Below are 18,169 nucleotides of genomic sequence, written 5' to 3'. Positions count from 1 at the left end.
TGAGGTCTGGACTTTGCGTTTGAGAGGTCTTGAGACCTGAGTCCAGCGTTTTCTCCCTGACATTTCTTCTGCAGACGAGTAAAAGACGGGCTCAATCGTCTGCGGGTGGGAGTGACGGTCTCTGTAAGACACGCCCGCAACCACCGAGGATACTTCTGTGCGCCGATCAAGGCCTGCCGAACCCTTTTGCCCTTCGACATTGCTTCTCCCCTGGGCTTGGGAGCTTGCAAGAGGTCCCGGACTGGGAGGACGACTGGCACGCACAGAAGTACCCTCACGCACCACACTGACACTGACACTTGGCACTGCACTGGCACTATCACCTCCCACTGCACTTTTGACCTTAAGTTCTTTGACTTCTGCCATAAGAGACTTATGGTCACTAACCACCGATTCCACTTTGTCACCTAAAGCCTGAATGGCACGCAAAACATCGGACATATCAGGTTGAGCACAAATAGAAGGTTCGGGGGTAGCCACTACAGGGGGAGGAAAAGGTTGAGGATCATGAGGTGAGGAAAAAAGTGAAGAGCGAGAGGAACTCCTCCTAACTCTCTCTCTCTCTAACTTGGTTGAATATTTCAGGAATCGAACAAATTCAAGTTCCGAAAGTCCGGCGCATTCCTCACATCGATCTTCCAACTGACAGGGTCTTTCCCTACAGTCAGAACAAGCGGTGTGAGGATCAACCGAGGCCTTCGGAACACGCCTATTACAAGACCTACATCGTCTATGGGGTGGGGCTTGTGAAAGGTCAGACATCTTGAATCAAAGAGTTAGTCAAGGGGGATTCCAAATCAAGCAAAAAGATCGTTAACCATTAATCAAAACCAAATAAAAGCTATCTAAGCTAATTAGAAAAGTTTCCAGTATAGCGAAAGCTGAAATCTTAGAGAAATACTTCACCAAAAACCGTGAACAATACTCCAAAATCATAAGCGTATCCCAGAACGTCTTGCCGGAAGCACGACAGAGGAAAAAGTGAGGTGGTGTCAACAAGAAGTACTGCAGTACCTGGCCACAGGTGGCGCTGGTGAGTACACCCCCTTCTAGTATAGTGATAGCTGGCGTATCCCTCCCGTAGAATTCTGTCGGGCAACGGAGTTGACAGCTACATGATTATCGGGTAAGTTTAATATTGAAAAATATGATTTTTCATCCCATCCACATAATTATTATGACTGTTGATATGAGGGTGGTACCAAGCTCTTACTTTAGAGAATAAAAGGATATAGGATTGCTAAAGACATGCCATTTGGTCTTCTGCCTCAAAATCTAGTTTAGTTTTACAAAGCAACTAAGATTGTGGTATTCCAAGGGTTTAGTAGCAAAAGGAACTTAAGTATCGTACGTAAAGATTTCAAGGCTCTGTGTGAAGTTTTTGAATCTGTGGAATGCCGTGTATGTTCAAAACCCTCACCAAATGAAACACAATTACTGTAATTACAATAACTATGGCAGGTTTTAAAGATTTTAAAGGACACTCATGAATGGCAGAGACAAGGGACAGTGACAATATCCGAGAGAATGACCATATACTGTATATATAGGATCAGCATCCAAGCCCACTCCCCACCCAAGCTAGGACCAGGGAGGACTAGGTAATGAATGCTGATGACTCAGTGCGTAGACCTATAGGCTTCTCCAAAACCCCCTTTGCATAGCTCACAAGGATGGTGAGGTTACAGACACTACAAGAAACTATGAAGCTTAAGCAGAACTCAAACCCAAGTCCAGCAGATTGCCAGGCAGGGACGTTTCCAAGAGGCCACCACAACCCGTTACATTTGACAGCAGGTTGAGAAGGACCAGAATTACCCAAGACCAAAGGAGGATTTACTGGACTTCTGAAGTTTAAAAAAGGGACCAAGTGATATTAAGAGCTTTTGAAGTTCATCGCAATCCAAAGATGGCTGAACTTGTGTGTTGTTTAAAGGTGGAGGCATGTCAATATCGTCATCATCCAGCTATAATCAACTAGCCTAGTCTTACCCACCTTCTCCCCTAAACTAAAAGCAAATTCATTTTGCACTAGAACTGTTAACTTGACTGGCAACCATTGAAACCTATATTTCCATGAGTGCTACCGAGAGTGAAACACAATTTTCACAACAACTTTAAATCACCAAATTGCCCCCGACATGATACACTAAGGGAACACGGAATATGATCGGCCAGAAATAATTTTCCATGTAGGTTCCAGGCAATAATCACTAACTAAATCAAGGGAAGACATCTTAAAACACAATGTAAACAATCTGAGATTACCTTTTGTGCTAGTGCAATTGCCCAAAATTGATGAAAATAACTGAAAACTACTACCTAATGAGGGAACCGGGGTTTCATATCACTCAGCACTAGAGAACTCTATTCCTAGGTTAAAGGCATGTATTTGTTGGAGCAAAGGAAAATGGGAACATTTCTAAAATTCAAAAGTTTTACGGGTGTCAAATGAGTCACGCTTTAGGAGAAGAAGCAATATGAACATAAGGGGAGATACTTATAAATGTATCACTAAAAGAGGAGTCTAAAAAATAATAGGATTTGGATGGTTAAGCACTGCAATTATCCTAACCAAAGTTACACAAATGATACCAATTTCCAGACCTTGCGCAATGTAAGGTTAAAGCCTCGCATCCCCTGACAATAATCTCCATTCTAGATGTCGTCAGCTGGTGCAAAATATGCGAATCCACAATCTGCCCGAACGCCGAACGTCGTTGACCGTAATCCCGAGCCAACTGCAAAATCCTGAAAACAAAACATATTTAAGATACCACTGAATATTTTTAAATGAGGTTTATATAAAGTACTTTGAAGTCAATGTTCTCCACAACTGACCCACTCTGCTATTCATTCTAAAAATTTTAAAACCATTAGGATCAGGTAATATTTTTATTTTTCAAAAGCAACCATCAATGATTGGTAAAATCAGTACCCACTACTTCAATTATCCTTCCAAAATTATGAACATTTTACTTCATATTTGAGAGATCTATGTAAACTTGTTAATAAAATATCATCACATAATGAGTAAGCTACTTGATAACATAAATATATGCAACAAGATTGCAAACTTAAAAAATTTATAAACTAACAATTGAGATTGAAGAAAGGCAACATATAACTTTACAGAATTCAGGTAAGGCAAATGTCACTCATGCACCAACGAAAAGTTCATATTCATAATTCATATTATAAAAAATAAAAGTTCAGCATGAGCCCATATAAAATTGTTAACCCTTTCTTGGGTCTTTCCAGAAATTATTCTTAAATGAAAGTAAAAAACTAATCAGAATGAGTAGAAGTGTGACAGCCAAATTAGACAGTGGAGGGCCGAAAGCAAAGACCCCTCTCCAATGTATTGCAGTGTGATGGCAAGGAGTTAAATATTCTCATCAAAGGCTAAATCTCTAAATCTCATACGCTGTACCACAATTGCCACTCGAATACTCCAACGGTAAATTTAAAGAATATAACCAATTATCATAAACATGACAAATTCGTAGGTAATTTGTATTTTACCTAACTATACAAACCTTAGCTATTTAATAGGGGTTATTACTTTCGGCGTAGCTGAAATGATGAGCCATTACAATTATAATGAGGGTTTACTACCCCACCGCTAGCGGGGGGGGGGGGGGGGTTAGGGAGCCTGTGCTTGAGCTCACTTTGCTTGGAGGTAGGACTTCAAGGGGGATAGGGCTGGCAGGCAAGTTTGATTAAATAGCTAAGGTTTGTATAGTTAGGAAAAATACAAATTACCTACGAATTTGCCATTTGTTCCGTAACTGACATACAAACCCCGCTATTTATTAGGGGTGACTCACCCATTAGGAAGGGTGGAAAGTCCCTGCCAGTACTGGCTTTTGGCTTTGCCGGGGACTCAATATTTGAGTGTGTTCGCACTCAGCAATAAGGAGTCCCTGCACCTCGCTAGAACCTTGCTACGCAAGGACTGCGGCCTACGCAAGCTGTGTGTGAAGGTAAAATAAAGTGTGACTCATCCTAGGAAGTTGACCTGTAGTCCCTTAGAAGGAAACTTTAGGCTAGGACTCTCCCAATACCACCTCGTCAGGGTATGGGGACGTGACAGTATTATCTTAATACTCGGAACACAAGGAAACATGGTTTACTTGCAGTGGTTTGAGGTCAGCTGTGCAGAGAACCCAGGATGCTGCTTTCCCCAAAAGAGAGGGGAGGATGAAGAAAAGAGTAAGAGCCAGACAAATCTTTTCATTCATGCAGACTAAGACCGGGTAACAATGCCCTCAACCTTCTGCTACTTGTCCACTAAGGAGCCTGAGGTTTTAAACCACCTGTTGTGCAGCCACCACAGGGTCGATAGAAAACGTATCGAGCCTCCTGTGGGTCACGTCGTGCAGGTAGTGGGCTGTGAAGGTTGTCTGACATTTCCACACCCCAGCTTGAAGGACCTGCCTCACTGAGAAATTTCTCTTGAAGGCCAGGGACGTAGCTACGCCCCTGACATCATGTGCTCTAGGGCGAAGTGACGGAGGAGGGTCTGGATTCAGGGACAGATGGATCACCCTACGAATCCATGCTGAGATGGTGTTCTTGGTGACCCTTCTCTCAATCCTCCCAGTGCTAACAATGGTTGCACCTGGGGACGGACTGCAGCCGTTCTTCCACGATATAGCCTCAGACTCCTTACTGGGCACAGTAGGAGAAGGTCTGGGACATCTGTTACAGAACGGAGACTCGAATCCGGAAGGAGTCGAACCGAGCGTCCGGCACCCCCTGATTTTGAGTCTTAGCACCAAACTCAGGGACGAATTTGAACGTTACCTCCCCCCCATACCCTTGCATAGGTGATGTCATATGAGAGACCATGAAGTTCATTGACTCGCTTGGCCGAAGCCAAAGCTAGTAAGAACACCGTCTTCCAAGTTAGGTGGAGAACTGAAGCCTGGCGTAATGGTTCATAGTGAGGTCTCTTAAGACCTGAGAACTCGAACCACGTTCCATGGAGGAGGTCTCAGATCCGACTGAGGGCAGGTAAGTTCATAACCTCGTATGAGTAGGGAAAGTTTCAGCGAGGAAGAAAAGATAATTTCTTTGAGCCTGAAGGCTAGACTTAAGGCTGAGCGATAGCCTTTCACCCCCGAGACTAAATCGCTCTTTCACCCCCGAGACTAAAAGGCGCATTTTCTTCCCGCAAATACACGAGGAACTCCGCTATTGCTGGAATAGTGGCATCGAGTGGAGAGATACCCCTTCACGACTCCAACCACAGAAGACTTTCCACTTTGCCTGGTAGACAGATGCGGATGATTTTCGCAGATGTCCAGACATCTTAATCGCAACTTGTTGCGAAAAATCCTCTCTCAGCGAGGAGATGCTGGCCAGGCGTGAGGTCGTAGCGAAGCTACGGCTTTGTGGAAGATGCTGGCATGTGGTTGTCTGAGTAGATTGTGTCGTGGAAGGAATTCTCTCGGAAGTTCCGTTAGGAGTTGCAGAAGGTCCGGAAACCATTCCGCGTGATGCCATAGCGGAGCTATGAGGGTCATTGAAAAATTGACCGATATTCTGGTCTTGTTGAGCACCCTCCTCATCAGACAGAACGGGGGAAAGGCGTACACGTTGATGTTGTCCCACCGTTGTTGGGAGGCATCTTGCCAGAGCGCCTTGGGATCCGGGACTGGGGGGAAGTACAGTGGAATCTTAAAGATCAGCGCTGTCGCGAACAGATCCACAATCAGGGAACTCCACAAAGTCAGGACTTTGTTGGCACAAAGTCAGGACTTTGTTGGCTACTAGATGACACAAAGACCACTCAGTACTCACTATCTGAGACGCTCTGCTCTGATTGTCGGCGAACACATTCCTCTTGTCTGGAATAAAACGCGCCGATAGTAGAATCGAGGGGACTTCGGTCCATCTCAGTATCTCTACTGCAAGATGGGATAGCTGCTTCGAAAAGGTACCTCCTTGCTTGTTGATGTAAGCCACTACTGTGGTGTTGTGGCTTATCACCACCACAGAGTGACCTGCCAGGTATTGTTGGAACTGCTGAAGGGCCAACAAACCGGCCTTCATCTCTAAACGATTTATATGGAGGCACTTTTCTGATTCTGACCACAGGCCTGAGGTCCTGTGGTACAGAACGTGCCCCCCCCCCCTTTCTTTGAGGCATCCGAAAACAGCATTAAATCCGGGGGAAGAACGAGAAGATCCACTCCTCTTCATAGGTTCTCGTCTGTCACCCACCACTGGCGGTCCGTCCGTTCCGCAGGACCCTTAGGGATCATGACGTCCGGGGAATTGCAACCTTGATTCCACCGGGACTTGAGCCGCCACTGGAGAGATCTCATCCTGAGGCGATCGTTGGGAACTAGACAGCCAAGGATGAAAGGTGACCAAGGAGATGTAACCACAATTGGGTTGGAAGCTCTTCTCGTCTGAGGAAAGGGCTTGCGACCCCTCTCAGCCTTGCTATCCTGTCGTTTGATGGGCAGGCTTTGTGGAGATTAGTGTCTATAATCATGCCTAGGTAAACCAGTCTTTGAGTGGGAAGCTGAGAGGACTTCTCGAAATTTACCATGATCCCAAGATCCTGGCAAAGTACCAGAAGTTTGTCTCGGTGTCGAAGAAGGGGTGACTCCGAGTCTGCTAGGATCAGCCAGTCAGCCAGATAACAGAGGAGATGGATGCCGATCCTGTGTGCCCACGATGATATTAGGGTGAATACTTCTGGTGATTCCCTGTGGTGCTGTGGAGAGACCGAAACACAGCACCTTGAACTGGTACCCCTTGTGGTCTAGGCTGAATCCTAAGTACTTCCTTGAAGACGGATGGACTGGGATCTGGAAGTACGCATCCTTCAGATCCAGTATACACATGAAGTCTTGCGGTTTCACTGCAAGTCTGACCGTGTTTGCGGTCTCCATGCTGAACGGAGTTTGCTTTAATCTGGACCTCTGCCCTAAGGGCCTGCCCCCTTGCTGATCCCATGGCAAGGGAGCTAAATGACACCGGATTCGTCCTCAGGGGAGGTAGAGATGTTGTGAACGGGACGCGATATCCCTGACTGATTACGGAAATCGTCTAGGAATCGGCCCCGAGTTGCTGCCACCTGTCTGCGCAACCTTGTAGGCATCCCCCCACTGGCGGACATGCAGGGGAACTGCCAATCCTAGCGTTTGCGGCCTCGGCTGCTCCCTCTAGGATTCTTCCCTCCTCTGGAGGATTTCTTGCCTTTCTTGTCCTTGACCAGAAAGGGCTTAGACACCACTGTCTTCGCTGCCGTTGTCGGTCTCGTGGTCTTGGTGGGACGTGGCTGCTGGGTGCTGGAGGTTTATAGGGCTTGAATGTCAAAGCCCCGAGGGAGTCTTGGTGACTTCCTCCACCTCAGCAGCCTGCTCCACCTCCTTAGGCTCAGACAAGTTCGTTCCCATAACGGAAGAATGTCTGAGCCTGTAGATTTCGGTGCTAGGGGCCTCCCGGTACTGTCTTGGAGTCTTTCGACTCCCTCCTGGGAGGGATGCATGACTCCAACAACGACGGAGGCAGGCTCTTCTCCACCCTTATTCGAGAAGACTTTACCGCGCGAGGTGGGGTTTCCCTCAATGGTGTAATGGGGGACCGTCTCACCTCACGTGACTCCCCTGAGGACGGGAAATCCTCGTCCGAAGGGGAGGGAGAAAAGTCTGAGGGGGGAGGATGACAGCCTCGAAGACTTACGAGGAGACAGCTTCGTCCTTGGAGAAGTTATCGCGTCCGAAACTCCTCTTTTCCTCCTTAGGGGAGTAGATGCAGCCAAGGATTTGTGGCCCAACTCAGAGAGAACAGGCTTGAAAGCCTGTGCTACCGCTCTGATAAGAGCCCCAAACCAGGGCTGCCGGCTGACGGCTGCGCTGTCAGACACTCCCTCTTGAGGGGGAGTCGCTTGTAAGAAGAAAGAAGATAAGGAAGAAACGTCCCTGGACCTTTCTGCAACCTTCCCCCCTACCGGCAAACGCGCTGTTCTGTGCTTGGGGGGGGGGGATGCGGTGATGGCGCCCTTACCGCGCGTTGTCCTGCAGCCTCGCGCGTGGGAGGGTATTGGCGACTGCGCTAGGGAGCGCGTTGGCGCTCGCGCGATGGAGAATACCCGGGGGTCGCGCGCAGGCGCACGGGCGAGGCTTCATAGAGTGCGCAGGAATCAGATTGTGCGCTTGTGCGTGCAAAATGTTCGCGCGTGGGTGCACAGGATCAGAATTAAGAGTCCGTGCAGGTGAAAATAAAAGATCGTCGGCGCGTACTCACGTACCAGAATGTTGGCACGCGCGCGTGCGAGTTTCTGGCGCGCGCGCGAAAGACTATCGGTATGCGCGAGCACGCAAGACTATTGGCGCGCGTATGTGCGGAAGACTATCGGAGCGCGCGCGCGCGGAAGACTATCGGCGCGCACGCGGGAGACCATCGGTACCCGCGAGCGTGAAAGATCGCCGGCACTTGCGCACGTGAGAAGATCGTCGGCGCTTGTGTGCGTATTATGAAGATCGTCGGTGCTTGCGCGCGTAAGAAGATCAGCGAGCGCACGCAGGAAACCATCGGTACCCGCGTGCGGAAGATCGTCGGTGCTTGCGCGCGCAAGAAGATCGTCGGCGCTTGTGCATATAAGAAGATCGGCGAAGGTAGTGGTGCGCGCACGGGAAACCATCAGTACCTGTGCGCGGACGATCGTTGGCGCTTACGCGTGTAAGAAGATCGTCGGCACTTGCGCGCGTAAGAAGATCGTCGGTGCTTGCGCGCGTATGAAGATCGGCGAGCGCACGCGCGCGCTTCACGCGCTAGTAGGTTGAAGGGTCAGCTGGCAGGACGATCAGGAACTGGGATGTGTCCTTTAAAAAAGGGCGGGCATCCCCCGATGAGGACCGTAAGCAGGTCTGCTTTAGAGTCCAGGACTGAAGTCCTTCGTTGCAGCGCAAGGTTGCGCTGGTAGATCGGTAGGTCAGCTGGCAGGACAATCAGGAACTGGGATGTGCCCTTTGGAAGGGCCAGCATCCACCGATGGGACTGTAAAAGGTCCGTGTTAGAGTCCAGGACCGAAGTCCAAAGGACCACGATGCAGCACAAGGTAGAGGTCACTGGAAGTTCTGCTTGATCCTCCGAAGCGGAGTCTCTATGAGAGACCTCTCCCGTGAACGAGAGAGGTGCCCTTCGTAGAAGAGACTTGAAGACACTCGTGATGACACCCCTTAGGGCCGTTGGATCAGCAAGCTGACCTTATCAGTAGCGATCCTCCGAAGAGGAGTCTCTATGAGTGGTCTCTCTCGTGAACGAGAGAGGTGACACTTCGTAGAAGAGCTGAAGACACTCGTGGTGACGCCCCTTAGGGCTGGTGGATCAGCAAGCTGACCTTAGCAGTAGCGATTCTCCGAAGAGAAGTCTCTAGGAGTGGCCTCTCTCGCAAACGAGAGAGGTGAACACTTCGTAGAAGAGACTTGCCAAGACTGTGCTCCACCCCTGAAGGAAGAGAAACTCAGCAAGGGGGGAGAAAAGTCTGGCCGAAGGGCAGCAACAGTAGTCGAAGGCGATGAATTTATTAAGGTATGGGAAGTTCTCCCTCTGAAGGGAGAAAACCTCACACCTGGTGAGTAAACCTCCCTCGGAAGGGAAGTTGTTCAACCCCTGGAGGCGAACCTCCATTAGCGTTTTAAGATGATCTGAAGTGCTGGCATGTTGTCACGGGAGTACTTCTAAGAGAAGGGATAACGCCCATGACGACGTCCTCTGAGGGACGGCAGCGATAGCAGAATCCCCAGGCATGAACAGGACAGCTCAGCTTCGTTGGCACTCTTTAGTCGAACAAAGAAAAAATGATATTTTCATTATAAAATAAATTTTTGAATATACTTACCCGGAGAATATATAAATAGCTGACGTCTCCGACGGCCCGACAGATTCCAAAAAAACTCGCGAGCGATCGCCATGAAGGTTGCGGGTGTGCCCACCAGCGCCGACTATCGGCCAGATACCGCATATACTTCTCAACCAAACCAGTTCTTCTCAGTCCGTAGGGTCTCTATCGGGGAGGAAGGGATGGCCTTTAATATTATATATTCACCGGGTAAGTATATTCAAAAATTTATTTTATAATGAAAATATAATTTTTAAATATTAAACTTAGCCGGTGAATATATAAATAGCCGATTCACACCCATGGTGGTGGGTAGAGACCAGTATTAAAACAATAAAGGTGTATATGCTCAAGAGTTTTTGACAAATATCTCAAAAAAACAAACTTAAGTATAGGTACCTGGCAAGGAAGCTGACTCTGATGATTACTCTGCCTCATTAGTCCGCTATCCTCACGAAGCCCAGCCATCCTCTCAGGATGCTGAAAGACTCCCAGGAGCTGCTATATCCAGGGCGAACACCCCTATAACAGGACCTCATCAATACCCTTAATCTGGGCGCTCTCAAGAAACAACATTTTGACCACCCGCCAAATCAAAAAGATTGCGAAAGACTTCTTAGTCTTCCGTACAACCCAAAACAAGATTAAAAATTTCAAGAGTAGATTAAAAGGATATTGGGATTAAGGGAATGTAGTGGTAGAACCCTCACCCACTACTGCACTCGCTGCTACGAATGGACCCAGTGTGTAGCAGTCCTCATAAAGAGTCTGGACGTCTTTCAAGTAAAATGAAGCGAACACCGACTTGCTCCTCCAAAAGGTCGCGTCCATAATACTTTGAAGGGATCTATTTTGCTTAAATGCCACCGAAGTCGCTATCGCTCTAACTTCGTGAGCCTTGACCTTAAGCAAACTACGATCCTTCTCACTTAAATGAGAATGTGCCTCCCGAATTAAAAGTCTAATAAAGTAAGATAACGCATTCTTAGACATGGGCAAAGAGGGATTTTTAACGGAGCACCATAAAGCCTCTGAACAACCTCGTATCGGTTTAGTTCTAGATAAGTAAAACTTAAGAGCTCTAACGGGGCACAGCACTCTTTCAACTTCATTACCTACGATCTCAGAAAGACTAGGTATTTCAAAAGATTTAGGCCAAGGACGAGACGGAAGTTCATTCTTGGCCAAAAAACCAAGTTTGAAGAGAACATTGCTTTATTTGTTGAGAAGCCGATGTTCTTACTAAAAGCATGGATCTCACTGACCCTTTTAGCCGAAGCCAAGCTCACCAAAAAAAGTGTCTTGAGGGTAAGATCCTTCAGGGAGGCTGAATTTAAAGGCTCAAACCTGTCTGACATTAGGAACTGTAGGACCACGTCCAAGTTCCAAGCAGGAGTTAAAATACGACGCTCCTTAGAGGTCTCGAAAGACTTAAGGAGGTCTTGGAGATCTTTGTTATTCGAAAGATCCAAACCTCTATGCCTGAAAACAGAAGCTAACATGCTTCTGTAGCCTTTAATGGTGGATGCAGAGAGGGAGCGACCGTTTCTCAGATATAGCAGAAAATCTGCAATCTGCGCTACAGAGGTACTGGAGGAGGAAATAGAGGAGGACTTGCACCAATCTCTAAAGACCTCCCACTTCGACTGGTAGATCTTGATGGTAGAGGATCTTCTAGCCCTCGCGATCGCTCTAGCTGCCTCCTTCAAAAATCCTCTAACTCTTGAGAGTCTTTCGATAGTCTGAAGGCAGTCAGACGAAGCGCGGGGAGGCTTTGATGAAGTCTCTTTACGTGAGGCTGTCGTAAGAGATCCATCCGCAAAGGCAGACTCCTTGGAACGTCTACCAGCCATAGAAGTACCTCTGTGAACCACTCTCTCGCGGGCCAGAGGGGAGCAACCAACGTCAACCTGGTCCCTTCGTGAGAGGCGAACTTCTGCAACACCTTGTTGAGGATCTTGAAAGGTGGAAAGGCATAAACGTCCAGGTGAGACCAGTCCAACAGAAAGGCATCTATGTGGGCCGCCTCTGGATCTGGGACTGGAGAGCAATAAGTCGGGAGCCTTTTTGTCAGCGAGGTCGCAAAGAGATCGATGGTGGGTTGACCCCAAGTCATCCAAAGACTCTTGCACACATCCTTGTGGAGCGTCCACTCCGTAGGAATCACCTGACTTCTTCGACTGAGACAGTCCGCCAAGAAATTCAACTTCCCTTGGACGAACCTCGTCAAAAGCGAGATGTTTCGATCTTTTGACCAAATGAGGAGGTCCCTTGCGATGACGAAAAGAGCGTGGGAGTGAGTGCCTCCTTGCTTCGAGATGTAAGCCAAGGCCGTGGTATTGTCTGCATTCACTTCTACCACCTTGTTTCTAAGCAGACTCTCGAAACTCCTCAGTGCTAAATGGACTGCTAACAGCTCCTTGCAGTTGATGTGAAGGCTCCTCTGGTCCGCGGCCCAAAGACCCGAGCATTCCAGACTGTCCAGAGTCGCCCCCCAACCCAAATCCGATGCGTCTGAAAATAACACATGGTTTGGGTTCTTGACTGCCAGAGACAGACCTTCCCGAAGTCTTATATTGCTGTCCCACCAAGCCAGGCAAGTCTTGACTGGATCGGAGATCGGAATCGAGACCGCCTCCAAAGTTTTCTCCTTGTTCCAATGGAAGTCTAGGTGGAACTGGAGAGGGCGTAGGTGAAGTCTCCCTAGAGAGATAAACTGTTCCAGAGATGAAAGCGTCCCTAGGAGGCTCATCCAGCTTCTCACAGAGCAACGGTTTTTCTCTAGCACGAGACGGACTTTGAGCAAAGCCTGCTCGATCCTGTTGGCAGACGGAAAAGCCCGAAAAGCTAGACTCTGTATCTCCATCCCCAAATAGAGAATCGTTTGGGAGGGAGTCAGCTGTGACTTCTCCATGTTCACCAAGAGGCCCAACTCCTTCGCAAGATCCAAAGTCCACTGTAGGTCCTGCAGACAGCGATGACGGGACGACGCTCTGAGTAACCAGTCGTCCAAGTACAGGGAGGCTCTGATCCCCGACAAATGTAGGAACTTTGCTACATTTCTCATGAGCCTCGTAAAAACAAGAGGAGCAGGGCTGAGGCCGAAGCACAGTGCTCGGAATTGATACACCACATTCCTGTACACAAACCTCAGATAAGGTTGAGAGTCTGGATGTATCGGAATGTGAAGTACGCATCCTGCAAGTCGAGAGAGACCATCCAGTCGCCCTCTCTGACTGCTGCCAAAACGGATTTGGTGGTCTCCATCGTAAACTTTGTTTTTACAACAAATACGTTGAGAGCACTGACATCCAGCACTGGCCTCCAACCTCCTGTGTTCTTCGGAACCAGGAAGAGACGGTTGTAAAAACCTGGGGATTGAAGGTCCGAGACTTTCACCACCGCCCCCTTCTCTAACAACAGAGACACCTGAAGATGTAACGCCTGTCTCTTTGTCTCCTCTCGATACCTGGGAGAGAAGTCTATCGGATCTTTTACTAGAGGAGGTCTCCGTACAAAAGGAATTTTGTAACCCTCCTTCAGCAACAAAACAGACTCCCGGTCTGCACCCCTCTTCTCCCAGGCCTGCCAGAAGTTGGTCAATCTGGCACCTACTGCTGTCTGAGGACGTGGGCAGTCAGACTCTGCCACGGGAGGATTTAGATCCTCTCTTCTTGCCCCGCTTACTATCAGCACGAGAGCCTCCCTTACTGGGAGCTCTGCCACGAAAAGGCGGGATAAACCTTGTAGCTGGAGTTTCAAATTTAGGTCTGTTGACATAAGAAGATGAAGGTACAGCCTTACGAGCAGACGTGGCCATCAAATCATGAGTGTCCTTCTGTACAAGAGACGCTGCAATATCTCTAATAAGCTGCTGCGGGAACAAGGCAGAAGACAATGGCGCAAAGAGAAGTTCTGACCTTTGACAAGGAGTGACACCTGCGGACAGAAAAGAACAAAGAGTCTCTCTCTTCTTAAGAACCCCTGCTGTGAAAGTAGCAGCAAGTTCATTAGAGCCATCTCTAATTGCCTTGTCCATGCACGACATAATCTGAACAGAGACATCACGGTCTGCTGACGAGACCTTCCTACTCAAGGCTCCCAGAGACCAATCCAAAAAATTGAAAACCTCAAAGGCACGATAAATTCCTTTGAGGAGATGATCTAGATCTGAAGAGGACCAGCAAACTTTCGAGCGTCTCATGGCCAGACGACGAGGAGAGTCTACGAGGCTTGAGAAGTCTCCCTGGGCAGAGGCAGGCACCCCCAAGCCGAGAACTTCTCCCGTGTCATACCAGACGCTCGCACGAGAAGCCAATTTGAAAGGGGGAAAAGCAAAAGCGGACTTCCCCAAATTCCTCCTGGACATTAACCAGTCGCCCAACAAACGCAAAGCTCTCTTAGAAGAGCGAGAGAGCACTAACTTCGTGAACGACGGAGTCGAAGAAGCTAGGCCCAGCGTGAACTCAGATGGAGGCGAACGAGGAGCAGCAGAAACAAAATGATCAGGAAACAGGTCCTTAAAGATAAGCATGATCTTCTTAAAATCAAGGGAGGGCTGAGCAACCCTAGGCTCCTCTCCATCCGAAAGAGTCCCCAAAGGAACATCAGCAGGAAGGGGATCAACGACTTCCTCATCCGAAGGAACTTCATCCGACAACGGCAAAGTCTCGCGATACGGAGAGACATGCCGAGGAGGCAACGCTTGACAGGCTATATCAACATGCGACGGAGCCGCAGCAACAGCTGAGGTAACGACGTCACGCCGAGGCTGCAAAGACTGAAAGTCTTGAGACTGACAAACAACAACAGACTGTGTCGACTGACGTTCGACATCACGTCGGGACTGCACTGACTGCAGGGTTTGAGTTTGAAAAACAACACCCGACCGCGGTGACTGACGTTCAACGTCACGTCGGGGCAACGGAGTCGGCCGACGAACGTCACTTCGAGACTGCGGCGACAGTTGCTGAAAGTCACCTTGAGTCTGCGGCAAAAGAGGTTCCACGTCACGTAACTGACGTGAATGATGAGGAACATGATCAGAATCGCGTTTAACAGCACCGATAACATTAGCGCTAACATCATAATGACGAGACAAAACTCGCTTAGGCGGTTGAAGACCAGAGTCACGCTTGTCGGACTGGCGAACCGCAAGCAAAGGATCTTTACGAACCTGTTCATGCTCATAAACCTCCATTAAAGATGAAAGTTTCAACTGCATGTCCTGTAGGACACTCCACTTCGGGTCAACGGGAGTCGGAACGGGCCGTGATGTCGGCAACGTCTGTGCATGCAAATCATCGCACCGAACGGGACCCTCGGACTCCGTGTCACGCTTACGCTTAACAGGCGAACAGCCATCCGATGACTGAAAACGGTCAGAGCTGCCCCAATGGCTACAGCCAGGACGCTGGACCTGTCCTGAAGGGACTGACTTGCGCTTTAAGGGTCTAGAAACCTTACGCCAAGGTTTCTTATGCGGCAAATCGTCGGAAGACGAGGAGAACTTAGTCTCCCCCGTCTTATGGTAAGGACGTTCTTGATGAAAAACGTCTGATACCTTAGAGGGAACGTCTGTACGTCGGTTTACACCTCTCGCTCCCTTAAGTCCTACGACATTCCTTCTCCCTGGTGCAGGGGAGCCTGAAAGAGGTCTCAGACTAGGGGAGCGACAAGCACGAACAGACGAACCCTCGGTCGCAACACTAAACACATTATGCGCACTTTCCACTTTACCACTTTGACTTTCCACTTTACCACTTTGACTCTTTAACAGCTTAACATCGGACATAAGCTGGTTCCTGTCCGATGCTAAGGTTTCGACCTTCTCACCCAACGCTTGAATAGCTAAAAACATATCACGCATTGACGGTTCATGAGTGCCAATAGGGGGTTCAGAAACTACCACTACAGGGGAAGGATTAGGTTCAGGGGCATGGGAAGAGGAAAATTCTAAAGATCTAGACGAGCTTCTCCTCACCCTATCTCTTTCGAGTTTCCGAGTATATTTTTCATACTCCAACCACTCGAACTCCGATAAAACCACACACTCCTCACACCGATCTCCTAATTGGCAGGATTTACCCCGGAAATTAGCACAAACAGTATGAGGGTCGATAGAAGCTTTCGGAAGACGTTTGTTACAATCTTTCGCACATTTGCGATATACAGGAGAAGGGTCAGCCATTATGAAAATCCAGAGAAAATCCAAAGGAAAGCCAAGTTCATCAACAAAAAACAAAAAAGGTTTTCAAGAGTTTTAATGAAGGAACAAACCAACACAGCGAAAGCCAATAAAACCAAAACAAAGTACTTCACCAATTCGGTAGAAAACTCGAGGTCTAGAGCGAGCGGAACCAATGTTGTCGGTGACACCGACAGAGAAGAACTGGTTTGGTTGAGAAGTATATGAGGTATCTGGCCGATAGTCGGCGCTGGTGGGCACACCCGCAACCTTCATGGCGATCGCTCGCGGGTTTTTTTGGAATCTGTCGGGCCGTCGGAGACGTCAGCTATTTATATATTCACCGGCTAAGTTTAATATTTAAAACTGCATAGTTAACTGGGAAAATAAAATCAAATAATTATTTTAACAGAAATTCCCTAGGGAGGAACTCCGAAGAGGAACCCCGAGGGAAAAACATAAAATAAGAATTAAGTATGCGCTCACCTTCCCCAGATGACATCCACGGGAGAAGGGGGGGGCGGAGTAACTGTAATAAAAACAGAATTATAACAGAATTATAATTATCTAAATCATCTGAGAATATAATAGTGAGAACCACTGAACCCCCAAAGGGAAGTGTTCCCCACGGAGAAAGCTGAAAAGTTTAAATACAATTAGATTTCACTAAAAATAATTGAGACAAACAAACGCAATAGCAACCTAACCCGCAACGGGAAAGGAGCTACCGTAATAGTACGTAGTTGTAGTAAAGGTGAACGACCTCAAGTAGAGAGAGACCATAGTCAATCTAAAAAAAGGTCACATTCCCTTCGCTGAGAATCCAAGTTTCCCGTAGCAAAAGAGGAAAAGCGAAGATAATAGATGAATGAAGAGGGTCCAGGCGATAACGATTCCCCTGCGGCGGCCGAGTTAACGGATATATGCCGACGGGAAGACCGAGGACCAGAGAGGGAGAGGTCGTTCCCCACGAGGTGGAACTGTGGTGGTTGTCATACATCACACACACAGCACAAACACTGAAAAGAAAACTTACTATATTTCTATACACAAATATATATACAAACATAAAGAATGTTTATATATACTGTATATTACAAGTACTGTATAAGAAAAAAAGTAAAATGACAAAAATTAATAGCAGTCCAAAATAGGCGAGGAGAGAGAGAGAGAGGAACAACCGTTCTCGCTCCGAGCCAAAAGTAAAGTGAGCTCAAGCACAGGTGTGTGTAAGGCGGGGTGTGTGTGTGTGTGTGTGTGTGTGTGTGTGTGTGTGTGTGTGTGTGTGTGTGTGTGTGTGTGTTTTACCCTCCCTACCCCCCCGCTAACTAGCGGTGGGGTAGTAAACCCTCGTTAAAATTTTAATGGCTCATCATTTCAGCCACGCCGAAAGTATTAACCCCTATTAAATAGCATGGTTTGTATGTCAGTTACGGAACAATTGTATTTTCATCCTTCATCTAGTTACCTGTCTACTAAATTTCTCTACACATCTATATGAATCTGCTTTAACAATTATAATTCTTACTCTTATCTTAGATGCCATGTCATTATGTTATCAAGATTACAGTATTTTGTTATTCTTCTCGATATTTTTCCCTATGTACAAAATCTATCATCAAGCATGTGAACTTTACACCTTAGCATCACCATGTAAACCCTGACCTTCTCATGGCACTGCAAGCAGATATTGAATTGTGGAGTCTTGTGATAGTAAGCATATTTGCAATGGACGCAATGCCTCGCCCCTCCTCAGACACTTGGTGGGCTATGGCACCGTCTAAAAGCAGTTCGGCTGTTGGAAGCTGTCGTGTCCCTTGAAAATAGAAATACATTACAGTTGTGTTAATTACAATCATATCTAAAGAGAGTTAGATAAAACCATTTCGGTAAAGAATATAACAAAAGATTATATTTCTAAGTAAAAATAGTTAACTTAAATGAACTAAACACAGTATATCATTATTATTATTACGTGCTAAGCTACAACCCTAGTTGATAAAGCAAGATTCTATGAGCCCAAGGGCTCCCCCTGGAGAAAATAGCCTGGTGAAGAAAAGAAATAAGGAAACAGACAAAACACTGTGTCCGAGTATACCCTCAAGCAAGAGAACTCT

The 18,169-nt window shown here is 47.5% G+C and overlaps 1 protein-coding gene across 2 annotated transcripts in view; it reads right to left on the bottom strand.

The window, feature by feature from the left end:
- Positions 1–18,169, bottom strand: part of LOC137633200 (acyl-CoA dehydrogenase family member 11-like) — a 108,289-nt gene that overhangs the window by 26,070 nt on the left and 64,050 nt on the right. For both annotated transcript variants that reach the window (XM_068365360.1, XM_068365359.1), the window contains exons 9-10: positions 17,718–17,868; positions 2,608–2,751 (exon numbers count right to left, since the gene is read on the bottom strand). In XM_068365360.1, the coding sequence (XP_068221461.1) occupies positions 2,608–2,751; positions 17,718–17,868 (295 nt within the window). The remainder of the gene's footprint in view (positions 1–2,607; positions 2,752–17,717; positions 17,869–18,169) is intronic.

The sequence above is a fragment of the Palaemon carinicauda genome, chromosome 42, assembly GCF_036898095.1.
Source record: "Palaemon carinicauda isolate YSFRI2023 chromosome 42, ASM3689809v2, whole genome shotgun sequence".
Classification (NCBI taxonomy): domain Eukaryota; kingdom Metazoa; phylum Arthropoda; class Malacostraca; order Decapoda; family Palaemonidae; genus Palaemon; species Palaemon carinicauda.
This window is presented reverse-complemented; position numbering and strand designations above follow the sequence as displayed.